The following is a 13,297-nucleotide window of genomic DNA, read 5'->3' as shown; positions in this document are numbered from 1 at the left end:
TTGAATAGAAAAGAGTTCATAATAATGAAAACCATGGATTAAAAGTAATTTTATGGGTTATTCCAGAATTGGAGGACATTTGGGCCTCAAAAGTTTTGAAAAGTAAACCTTCTGTTTTACAATTTTCTGCATCAATAATGGGTCATAAAATATCAAAGGATTGATTGGCTCAGCTTATACATCAATGGTACCATTTTTACTACATGTTTTATTTGTTGTTTGCTAACCACACTCTTATAACAGTAACAGTGTTGCTAATCCATGCTAGTGTTAGCTTTTTCTCAGGAGTAGAAGCTAGATATTTAGCTAGCTGTTACTGCTGACCAAGAAGACAAACTGACTGACGGAAAAAAGTAAGAAGAATTTGTCTTATCCTGATAATATGCATAACAGGGTTGCATGAGGCAGAGTGAGACATTCAATGAAGGCTGACAAGGTTATGAAAATACGAATAATAAAAGAAAGGACATAGCTTTGCTCTACCCATTCTTTTGGAAAACTGTTTGATGATGTTAATTCCACCGTATCATGTGAGTTACTGTTTTCTTCTTCTTCTACCAGCTAAAAATGAAGAGGATTGTTGTGGGACACACGTTCCATGCATAATAATAATTATTTCAAATATTATGCTGATTAAAATAAATGTTCCCCCAATTACAAGAGACATCAATGAAAAAAATAATACCACAAAAAGGAGGTTTACATTTCATTTTTAACTGTTTTATTTGAGATTCAGTTTGGTCATCTGGGTGGTGGGACTAGAGAGAAATGGCATTTTAGGGGGAACTTCAGACTTATTTTGTATTTAAAAAAATTTTCAAACATTCTTTTCTTCCTAATTTTTTTTTCAGATTTGGTCCCAGGATAAGTACATTTACACAACAACTGCATGTTTTAGTATTTTGTACATGGATTATTTGAAATTTGATGGGTGGGACGTAAATGTCCTCCAATTCTGGAATGACCCTTATGTTCAGAAATGAGTGAAACATAGGTGTTAAATGTTTAAAAAAATGTGGACTATATACATTTATTATAGAATAAATAAGGCTAAAGAGACAAATATTTGGTTAAAACTGTGTTTAGGAGGAATTTGTGTTGTTTTTGCCTTGACAATGTTAAAATGAAATTGTTGAACTGAGGCCTGACACTGTGCTCCTGTTGGCTAATGTCTGTAGCCTGAGGAAATCACATGAAGAAAAAGAGCCAGCGTGAGAGAAGAGTTGAAGAAATGCATTGGTTTTGCTGAAAAAGTTGTGGTTAGTTAGGTTTAGGCCAACTTGTGGATGTTTCCCTTGGACTTTGGACACACAGATCCGGGCACACGGACATTGTCTTCAGAAAATTAGATTATATATTCTTTTTACTGTTCCGAACCAACAATGTGTAAGGATGTAACTCTAAAAACACCCCAGTAATTCAGCTTCATTTCTAAATGAGGCTCAGTGTCTTTCTATAACACTTGGACATTGTGGTTTATATAAAATATCACTTAAATAGAGAGTAATGGTGCATTTGTTGGGAACTACACGATAATGGCAACGAAAGAACAGGCCAGTGCAACAGAGCTTACTGATGTTTCTTAGTAGTTCTCACTATACTTGCTAGTAAAATAAGTCTGTTGTTGGTTTGGGTCCTTTTTGTTACTGGATTTGTTGCGAATTAGAAACACAAGATAACAGATGTCTTGTGAGCAGACATTTCTGAAATAAAGAGGACTGACAGTGAAATAGAAACCTTGCAGACTTTATTATTATTAACAAACTGTCCAATTTTCATCTGTACAGAACCACAAAAAGAAACCAAAAAGAAAAGTGGACAAGGAAAATAATTCACTCAGGAACTCCATGGATTCAGACAGAAAAAAAAAATGTTTTACAAAAAAAAAATCTTAATCATCACAAACTTAAAATCCAACGTTCCAGTCATCATTGCTCTAGACAACAGCAAGGAACCGACCAGAGATCACACAGCTTCCTGTGGAGTCTGAAATCTGTGGGCAACACACACAAACGCAGACACACATCATCCATCACACAGTCAGATGCACTAATATGCCCACGTGCTCCTCTGCTTGGGGCTGCAGGGGGTTCTGGGATGTTCTGTACAGTGGGATCCCATGGCAGGACCGTGATTAGGCACGCTTTTGAAAAAAAACGTCAGATGGAAAAAAAGTGAAGGCAGTTCAATGAATCTGAACGTCTCATTTACAAGCAGGAATGGCAGCGCTCACCACACCAAACTTCAACAATTAGAAGAAACAGAAACGGTACAGGCTAACTGCACGGTACGTAGTTTACAGTATGTCATCACTCGGTATAGTACACATGTACACATGATCCGGTCGAGCTGGGAGAGGAGAGATCCTCACTTAATGCTTTATCTGACGCAGCAACAACTTTTTAAGCAGGATTTTTTTCCTGTCTTTATTAAACCAAAAGTCCAAAAAGCTTGATGACAACGAGGCTGTGACGCACAATTAAATCATCACCTCAATTGCATTCCTCCTGCGGCATTGACCTGCAGGATCAGCATGAGGAAAAACTAGATCCAGAAACAGGAAACAAGAGTTTACCTGTTCCATTCAGTAATGGATCTTTTCACAGCAGACATTTTCGTCCGTCCTAGCAGGAAAAGCAGTGATGATGGCGGACTTCCATTTAGGGCTACAACTACAAATCTCAAATATTTTTCTTGATTCATTATTTGGTCAGTAAAATTTCAGAAACTGTAGAAAAATCAGGAATAAATGTAATCAAATACCTTGTCTTACCTGACCAACAGTCCAAATATAATTAGTTTACTATCACAGAAGACAGAGTCCTCAAGGAAGCCTCCTCTATTTTACTCAGACTTAAATGAATTTTCTGACCGGGAGCAGGCAAACAATCCTGTGAATGAGCTGCTCTCCCAGTATCACCAGAGAAATCTAACTCAGTCTTAGTGGCAAAGAGGTGTTTACAGCACTATAAGACAAATGAGCCAGTCGCCACAGCAGATTGATGCCTGGAGGACTTTGCTGCCTGTTCTCTCCCTCTCCTCCCCCTGCCAGAGGGAAGTACTCCTGCTGGAGAAAAGGCAACCAGAGGACATTCAAATCATAGAAAAAAAAAAAAAAAAACTTTGACCATTAGTAAACAAATAAATAAGGCTATGAAAAAACAATATATATATATATATTTATAGATATAAAAAAGAACAAAAAATGTGCAATGATTCCAGTATCATCTTTACACAAAATGTTCACATCTCTATAATAATCTAGAATCATTTTTTATTTCATTATTCTGTTTTTTTTCCTGCATTCCTCTCAGTTTTTCCCATACCCACCAGCGCAATTGCAATAGCCACTCTGTGAGTTTGTGCAGAGAGGAGGAAAAAAAAAAAAGCCACTTTGCCCAGTCTGGCTGCTCAGACTGGGATCATGGTGTGGTGGAAACCAGCCAGTGTTTCCGGGAGGCGAGCACGATGTAGAGCAAATGTCCCACCAACGGCTAGAAAAGCGAGAGCAGCTAAACTGCGAGCAGCCGACGGACATAGTGCATTTATGGCACAGGTTGGGTAGGAAGCAAAAATACTAATTGTCAATTAGACTGCATTAGAGACGAGCTGAGGTTGCAGCATACGCGGTTTCCAAAAATTAAACAAAAAAAAAAAAATCAAAAACAAAATCCACAAATAATTTCCATGGTAAGAAGAGCTTTGACCTGGAGTATGTGTAGTGTGGTTCCCCTTCGCCTCTTTTCATCTGTGGCTCGATTGAGGGCTGGCTGGTTGGCACCACCCGCCTGGCAGTCCCATGGCGATAAAGTCAACATATAACAGCAAAAAAGAGCAACACAACCCTCAAAAACATTTTGCAGAAAGACAAACAAGAACAATATGGTGGTAGAAAGACAGTTTGGGTCGCACACACTCGCTAACACACACACTTTCATATCATCACACACACTTTTGTCATTAAAATATGGGAGTCATTAAACTGCTCTATACATGAGCATTTTCTCCATCCCATTTTCTACACATTTACACTCAGTATAATTTCATTCACCCCCTTGCCCCTAAATCCTCACCTCTAATCTTTACAACCCCCTCCCTCTCCGCACCCCTAACCCACAGCAAAGAAGGAGGCAAAAAAAAGACAAAAAAAATCAGAATAATACTGCATCTACATCGGGTGACTTTGTGGTGCAACTGCAAGAGGCCCCGGTGCTCTGTAGCTCAGGAAGAAAAGGGAAAAAAGGTGAAGACGATGCAGCAGTGGGCATGGGAGTCATTGATCATGCCCACTTCCATCTGTGGGATTGTGGGTGTTCACCCCAACAGCGATGTCAGAGAGGGTGAAAGGAGGGAGGACAAATTAAATGAGGTGACAAAAATTAAAGTGGTTTAGATTGTCCGGTGGACTTTTGGAGGGTAAGGTGGGAGAGTACGTAGGGGTAAATGATGGAGAGGTCCTTTTCAGGGGGCGTTGTTTCTCTTGTGGACATGTCCTGACTCCAGAGTGGGGCGGAGTCTACCTGTCCTTCAGCTCCTGAGTGACTCGTTTGGTGAATCTGCCACACAGCAGCCCCATCAGGAAGAGCACTGCCACACCACCACCAATTACAGTCAGGATGTAGTTCTTGGACGGGGATGTCATCACCTGCATGGCCAGGTCCGAGAAGCCCTCAGCAGGAGCCACCTGGAGGTAGTCAGGACAGTACAGAGTCACATCAGATGTGATCATTTAAAACTCAATCTGAGTAGCCCTCAGATTTTTCCATCAGTTTAAAAAGTAATGCTCTGTATGCAAGTTAATTATTCAATTTTTAGTGTTTTTTTTTTTTTTTGTGCAGTGTAAAAATCCCATTACCAAACTAGAAAAGCACTCAGAGAGCGCAGTACTCTGCCAAGGCTGTTCATTCCCCTAAATGACAGTCAGAAATGCAGCATTTTATTTTATTTTATTAGAAATGCAGCATTTGTTTATTTATTAGTTATTGATGATTAGAAAGATGGACCAACAAACAAAAGGACCATGCGCTGAGCACAGCGGTGTGTTACGCATGTGTATGTTATGTGCAGATACCTAATCGCGTGACCTAAAAATGCAGTGGGCGGCGGGAATTGATGGGACTCGAAAACACCCCCACAATTCATCAATCAATTGTTCCTTGTATCATTTCTGACGGATAAGTCCCGATACATCCACAGCGGTCGATTTGAAGTAGGATCGCAATCATGTGATCGTCAGCAGGCAACTGATGTAGTGTTCACTTGTTGCCATAGTTACAGTGACGCCACTCTGCTATCTCGCAATGATACGCAAATCCAGACCATAAGCCACATCACTGCTAAAATCTAATCACTTGGTCATTGTGTCATTTCTGACCTTCCCTGAAAATTTCATCCAAATCCATTAGTCCATTTTTGAGTAATGTTGCTAACAGACAGACAGACAGACGGACAGACAAATGTACGCCGATCGTCACATAACTCCACCACATTCTTTGGTGGAGAAAAAACCCTCAGATTTGTATTTGGTTTAATTTAGCAATTTCAAAAGAGACGCTACTTAAAACCAGATTGTAATGCAAGTGAAATGATGCGTCACTTAGAACAGATTTCATGCAGCTTGTTCATTCAGATTCAAATTAAAAGTAAAACACAATTTAAACATCTTATTCCATTAGTAATAAACAACACCGATGTTTTTTAAAGTTGCCAAAGGCTTTTCTTGGGATATCTTACATTTTTAGAAAACATTTCTAGACTAGGCCAGGCTGGGCAAAGCAAGTCCCTCACTTTGCTGCAGAGTTACATACGGTGGTCTCCATCGAGTCCCTGTTATTGTTTTTTTCTGTGTGAACAGCTCAGCGTGTCTCCTGCTCACTGTCACATAACCATCAGCTGTGTTGCTACAGTCTTCAGAGGGTTTCACTGACAAGGTGAAGAAGTTGTAGTTCATTTACCTTGGCAGCGTAGCTCCACATGTCGATGCGATCCTGAAGTCTCTTCTTACACTCTGGCTGCAGGCGAACACGTTTGTCCTGCAGCGCCTCCATCAGACACGACATTTCTGAGAGACAACAGCACAGACAGACATGACTGTGACATCTTGTGTTAATTTGTAGCTGCATTGTTTGAGGTCAGGTTAACATATTTAGAAACAATGGTTGGAGACTATGTAGTTTTATACGTAAACTAATAAATTAACACTGACGCTGAACTAACTAAATTAGTGAGGGCGTCTTCCTTCTACTTTGTGAAGGCACACAAGGACCCTAATTTATTTTAGTCTTAGTCTTTTATGCCGTTGTATTGTTTGGATGGTTCTAACAGTTCTGTGATTAATACAATTTTATGCTGTTTTTGTATTGTGGGTATTCATTTCCTGCATCTTGGCAATTGATTTTGGTTTATTCGGATGGAAGCAGTGTCATCTCGGGAATTTTATAGAAGGGTAAAGTTGACAAACGTGTTTATTTAATTGTAATAAACTGAAAAATGTCATACAGTTGAAATGGTGTTGAGAATCTGTGTGGTAAAATGTACCTGATCACAAAAGGAAATATCGAAGACAAAAAAATTCCATTTCCATTCTATTTGAAAACCGGAAACCTTAAAAAACAACAAATCTATCCAAAAAGAAATGTGTTTTCGTCAACAACATTGTTAGTGAAGCCTAACAAGAGTTAATGGAGATCTATGGTAAAAGAAAGGGTCTCATCAATTTGTAGATATACCTAAAATCTACAAAAGAATGCCACGGTATGCCTGCAAAGGGTTATTGAATAGTCACAGCTATTGAATAGTTTGTCCTGAGTCCTAAAATGTAAAGCTCAGGGCTTCTTTTTGCTGTTATTTTTAACAAAAATCTGCTTTAATGGGAGATCATACTGTTTTTAATTTTTAATCCATTGTCAGATATCAAGAGCATTTGACTTTGCAGTTCCATCTTGGAAAAGCAAACTAATAAACTTCATTAGAACTGGCACTTTGATTTCCACAGCATGTGATTTTTGTCTCAGAGTCTTGTGGTGTGCTGGTTTGTAGACTCACGACGGCCTTTGCCAGGTGGAATGGCAGCACAGTGGTGTTTGATGTCCAGAGCACAGGCTGTGTGAAGGACGGGGTCGACGAAAATGTCTGCCTTACTCTCTTTCAGCATGTTCAACACTTCCTGCAGGGAGAGAGGCAAGGAAGGGGGGGAGGAAGGTGAAAATAAAAGGTAGATTAGGAGGACCAAAATAAAGAGAATAAGGAGTAAAGGGAATAACAGAAAAAAAATAGTAATATGTATGCCTTGACAGGGAGCAGCGAGGCCATTTACCTTCTTACATCCTTCTTGTTTGATCTTGAGCAGGTTGACCTTTAGACACTCCTCTACCTGTCCTGTCTGCTCTTGAGCAGCTGCCTCCTCTGGACAAAGCCTGGAGATCTACACAAACAAATACATACATGATCAGTAATAGAAAAAGTTAAAGTACATCTGAGCAAAGCACTGAGCTTTTTCTTGCTTTAAAAGAAAAAAAAAACAAAATCATCTTGTGCCTTTGTGGATCGATGTAATATTTTCCACATTGACAAACTGTCAAACACTGACCTCTTAGTGGCTATAAGTGTTCCACACGGTCGTTTTAAAATCTGTTAAGAGATCGTGGTGACAGCTTGTAAAGATTTGCATATTAGTGGCATCAGCTGTATGAATTTCCACTTGTCAGTTTTCATTAAGATCAGTCTGTGTTAAAATTAATTTCAAATGATGTCTAAGACTGAAGTGTAGGACCAGTACACCTATAGTGCATTACAGTACAAGACGGAGCTGAAATAAAAACTGTTTTTGAATCCATAATTTATATTTTATTGTGTTTTTATATTCTTAATGTTTGAATAGTTTTGTTTTTTGTATTGCTTCCTTGATTTTCACCAGTTTCATCTGTGCACAGTTGGGGTGACTACTGTGATATTTTCTATTGATTAGTCTTTCAATGTCTTCAAATCCAACAACTTAAAATGTGAAAGGTTACAACCAGTTTCACCCTCTACATCATTCAGAACGTCAACAATTAACAATGTGTTCATTTTACCCAATGACAGCAGGTTTTACCCAAGCTATAAATGGAAATGTGTGCAGTAATGAATTAAAAACAGTTAACACCTCCTGCTGGTAAGACATCCACATTACAATGCGTGCAAATTAAATACTGGTGACACCAGTTTCTCACACTAGTATATACAGGTGCATCTTAAATCATTAGAATATTGTTAAAAAGTTCAAATCACTATTTTCTTCTTTAAATCTAAGTCAAAAAGCTAAACTTTTACATACTCTTTACTCATTACATGAAAGGGAAATATTTCATTTGCTTGTTTTAAATTTGAGAGCTCATATAAACCCAAAATCTAGTTTCTCAAATTATTAGAACATTTCCTAAAATAAATTGGGAAAAAAAGGGATTTACAATACATTTACAAAATGTCCATTTCTGAAAAGTTTGTTCATTTATACACTCAGTGGACACCTTCAACTTGTCTGCATTTTTAGGTCAGATGTTTCTCATCTTCTTCTTGGCAAAACACCATATTAAGGGGTTCTATGGGGTTCAGGTCAGGTTTGTTGGTTGGCCAATCAAGCACAGTAACATCATGGTCAGCAAACCATTTGGTAGTAGTTTTGGGTCTGTGGCCAGGTACCAAGTTCTGCTGGAAAAGGAAATCAGCATCTCCACAAAGCTTGTCAGCATATTAAAGCATGAAGTACATGCTGTGTAGTCTTTGGATTTGATAAAACACAGTAGACCAACGTCGGCAGATGACATGACACCCCAAATCACCACAGATTTCAAACATCTTGGAATCAGTGTCTCTCCAACCCTTCTTCAGACTCTAGGAGCTTGATTTCACAAAGTGATGCAAAACGTATTTCATCTGAAAAGAGGATCTGTAACCCTGAGCAACAGTCCAGTTCTTCTACTCCTCAGCCCAGGTAAGACCTTCTGATGTCATCTCTGGTTCAGGACAGGCCTAATATTAGGAATGCGACAGCTGTGGCAGTTTTTCTGAAGATGTCTGCATTTGGTGGCTCCTGATACACTGACTCTTGCCACTTCTTGTGAAGCACTCAAGTTCTTGAATTGATCGTTCTTGACAAGCCACTCAAGGCTGCTTATCACTGTTGATTGTGCACCTTTTTCTAAAACACTTTCTCCTTAATATGCTTCAATACAGCACTCTGCCAACAACCAGCCTTTTCAACAATGACCTTCTGTGGCCTTCCCTCCATGTGGAGGGTGTCAACCATCTTCTTCAAAACTTCAACTGTTGGCAGTCCTCCCCATGACTGTGGGTGTTTGTACTTAATTAGAGTGAGATACACTGTGTTTATGCAGTTTAAGTGGTACTTTACTGAACTGAAAAGTGACATGTTATTCTGATAGATGAAATGATATATTACGTATTCTAATATTTTGAGATACCAATCTTGATCTACTTGATCATGCTTAGGAGCCAAAATGAAGGGCAAAAAGTTAGCGAATGCAGCACAATCCAAGATGGTGTACAACCGACCAATGAAAACAAAGCCATCTTTTAGCGCCGCATGACGACATATTTGTCCACTCCGCTTGCCAACCGGTTCCACATAACCAGTTCCAACTTAATGACAAAATGCCATGTGTCGTAAACCGAGGACCCGCCCGTAACCAGTTCCAACGTAACAACAAACGCCATAAGTTGAGGACGTCGCACACTGAGGAACCCTTGTCTATCAAAGTTTACCTTTTTGAACTGCTCAAAAAAATATATTTTCAGGATATATCAAGATACATATACATAGAGGTACAAGATACCTCTTGCGTGCAATGGATCTGTAGTTGAGGGTCCAGTCTGTAGTCAAGGGCTGACTCTTGTAGGATGACCCGGATCTGATCCTCACAGTCAGGAGACAAACGCTGCCAAAACACATAAATCAATAAACATGCAAATATTGTTATTTTTTTATTTTGAGAGCCAGATTCAAAGTTGTGCTCTATGGGCTAATATATTTCAGAAACACTAAACATAGCAAAATTTTATCTGACTGATACAATAATGTGTCTATACACTAAAGTTATGACCCTTTCTTAAAGTTTAGCTTTTAGCCGTTAATGTTTTGTCCTGTGCAGAATTTCTTTCACTACTCAGCCTGCTTCGTTGTTGAAATATACTGAGGAGTTCTGTCCAAGGTGACTTGTAAACTACTGTAAAGTTACATATAAGCAGTTTGGTATTTTAACAAAGATGACTCCAGGATTGTTGACAGCACTATGTGACTACAACACCCATGAGTAGGGTTGCATGATCATGGGCATAATGACAATCTTGATTACTTTGGTCAACACTGAGATAACAATTACTTATGATGATGATTCACTTGATTTGAGGAAAAAATAATTATATTTTACTTTCATAATTTAAAAAAGAGCAGTGCTTTCACTTCTTTTGCTGCGTTTCTGTTATTATACAAATGCAATAAAATATAAAAGTTAAAAAAGGTTCTTCCACACCTGAATTCAAAGCATCCACTAGAGGCAAACTAATGTAATAATTAAATTGTACCCAGAATACTTCACTGCCTGAACATCTGCTTGCTGATATACACCACAACTTACAGATGTCCTGAAATGCCTCACATGCAGGTTACATTAGTTAGCTAGGTGGTTGCAGAGCTGCGCTGCTATAGCTCCAAGTGGCTATAGCAGCATAACTTTGACAGCTGTGTGACCAAAAATTACTTTGAAAAGGCGTCTTGACGTCAGATTTACCCAACCTGAAACCACGTCATTTTATCTATGATAGAGATCAACCAATGTGTTTTTTAGGGCCAATGTCAACGTCATTCCTAACTAGGCTCCTTCAATATTAAAGATTACTATAACTGAATATGTGCAATAGATACAAGAGTGACGATATTGGAGCGCCCTCTTGTTTACTGCGAGATCGACTGAGATCAATAACGGTTTGCTTTCCGCACTTACATCTGCTGTTTGTCTCTGTTATCTGTCAATTTTATTGCCCATTAATTCCCAGATCTTAAACATTACTTTTTGATACCGTTTCCCTGACACCGTTTTGAAGTAATCTATAACTGCCTCTGAACTTAGCCGCTAACCCCTAGAGTAGCCTTAGCCACTGTGAAAGTAGTTAATGTCCTGGTTTGTGAAGATGGCTGTGCTTCTTTAGTTTTTGCATATTGTCTCTGCTAGAGACACGTCTGTCAGTTAGAGCAGGTTGTTGATGTTACTCTTATTTTAGGAAAATGTTTTAGTACTCCAGATTGTATTAGCCATAGGCTAAAAGGCAGAGCAAACCACTTAGCAATAGCCTTAGCCTAGCACGAATATTCATGAATAATATTCAATTGATTGTGCATCAATATCCATTAGTTATTTTTTAAAGATTACTTTATTGGTTTGAGAAGGCTGACAGAAACTGCCCACAGCTTCAAATGAAGCACAGACATTTTTTTCCGACGGAAAGATCAATGTGACATCTCCAACTTCACTGAGTCTTAACTGAGAATGCCCCATCAACACCTCATGGAAGCAGTTAGTGATAAATACAAACAAAATTATAATCTCATCTTTGTTAAGATAAGAAGCTGTTTAAATACTACCCCCCTAGTGAAGTAGCACATATCGATTTATCTTGCAATTAAAGAATACTGAAACAGAGGGTCAATTTGGAAGTGAGTAACATGGTCTTGGATATGTTGCACATAGTAAAGATGGCAAAGAATATGTCTGACCTGGTCTGCATATTTGAGTTTGAGGCAGGAGATGACCTGACCCTCCAGCTCACTGTCAGCAGTTGCCTTGTTCAGGATAGACTGGCAGAATTTTGGGATGTCAGCTTTGCAGGCTTTCCTCAGCACTGGGTTCAACCTGAAGTCTGTACACACATGCATATACACAGAATTTCAGCAGTTGCATTCGTGGTCAGCATTTAAAATGTATACTTTTACAACAGTGTAAAATAATGTCTGGGTAGAAGAGATCAATCTCTGTAATGTATGAGTCTGTACCTGTGTTCTGGGTGATCTGTCTCTTGGTGATCATCTGTTTGCATTTGGGATCCATCAGCTCACTGTTCTTGTTCTGTTTCAGACACTGAAGAACGTTCTTTCCCTCCGACTCCGTGCAGAACCGCTAAACACACGAAACACCAATTGCAGTCACAACCTTACTGTAACAAACATCACACTTTAATACACCTACTACAAATAAAGATGCAAACACAATGAAAAATTGTTGCTATTAAGACATAATGCTCACAATGCTCAGTTTGGTATGTACCATGACTCCAGCTCTTGGCCGTGGGTTTTTTCATGCATCACATTTTTTGACATTTGTTTTGGGGGAAACAAAAAAAACAAAGAAAAAAAAAAAAAACTCCTCAGATTTTTTTTCCTAACATAGGCTCAATAATATTGGTTTACTTTGATCACCTACTCTTTGTCTAGCATATGAAATCCACAAAATCAAACTGCAAAAGGTGCATTCTGAAAGATTTCAAGAACCCCTTCTTGATAATTAGATGTTGGTCTTAGAAGCCTAGCATGATTAAAAAATGTGCATTTACAGATATATATTGGGGATTATGTGATGCTCACTTTATTGGGCTAATTACTTTGCCAAGGAACGTGGTGGAGTTATAGGATGATAGGCATTAGTTTGTCCATCTGTCTGTTTGCAACATTATTCAAAAACTGATTAACAAATTTGGAGGAAATTTTCAGGAAAGGTCAGGAATGATACAAGGACCAAGTGATTAGATTCTGGCAGTAATGCAGCTAATAGTCTGGATCCATGGATTTGTTACAGATTTTTGCATCGTTGCGAGATAGCGGCACGATGTCGCTGTAACTATGACAACAAGTGAACACTACGTCAGCTGCCTGCTGATGATCACATGATTGTCGCTGCGGACTTATCCATCGGAAATGATACAAGGAACAATTCATTAAATTGTAGGGGCGTTTGAGCCCCATCACTTCTCGCCGTCCGCTACATATTTAGGTCACACGATTCGGTATCCATACATAGCCTACACACGAATAACACGTCTGTGTTCAGTGCAAGGTCATTTTGTTTGTGGGTACACCTATATTAAATGGCCACATTCTATGTTGCTGTGATTTCTGACCATCAATAACTAATAAAGAAATTCTGTGTTTCTTTTTCTGTGGCCATTTTGGCTTTATTTGACAGGTTAGTGAAGAGGCAGACAGGAAAGTAGGGAGAAGAATGGGGGGGGGGTTGAACCTGCAGCAAAA

General features: G+C 38.9%; 1 protein-coding gene across 2 annotated transcripts in view; it reads right to left on the bottom strand.

The window, feature by feature from the left end:
- Positions 1-1,730: 1,730 nt before the first annotated feature.
- Positions 1,731-13,297, bottom strand: part of glg1a (golgi glycoprotein 1a) — a 49,499-nt gene continuing 37,932 nt past the window's right edge. For both annotated transcript variants that reach the window (XM_023263392.3, XM_023263393.3), the window contains 7 exons: positions 12,047-12,170; positions 11,771-11,913; positions 9,834-9,935; positions 7,316-7,423; positions 7,045-7,165; positions 5,955-6,061; positions 1,731-4,684 (listed from right to left, as the gene is read on the bottom strand). In XM_023263392.3, coding sequence (XP_023119160.1) covers positions 4,517-4,684; positions 5,955-6,061; positions 7,045-7,165; positions 7,316-7,423; positions 9,834-9,935; positions 11,771-11,913; positions 12,047-12,170 — 873 coding nt within the window. In that variant the 3' untranslated portion in view covers positions 1,731-4,516. The remainder of the gene's footprint in view (positions 4,685-5,954; positions 6,062-7,044; positions 7,166-7,315; positions 7,424-9,833; positions 9,936-11,770; positions 11,914-12,046; positions 12,171-13,297) is intronic.

Source organism: Amphiprion ocellaris, chromosome 3 (assembly GCF_022539595.1).
Source record: "Amphiprion ocellaris isolate individual 3 ecotype Okinawa chromosome 3, ASM2253959v1, whole genome shotgun sequence".
Classification (NCBI taxonomy): domain Eukaryota; kingdom Metazoa; phylum Chordata; class Actinopteri; family Pomacentridae; genus Amphiprion; species Amphiprion ocellaris.
Note: the sequence above shows the minus strand (reverse complement) of the source record. Positions and strands in the feature narration are given on the sequence as shown.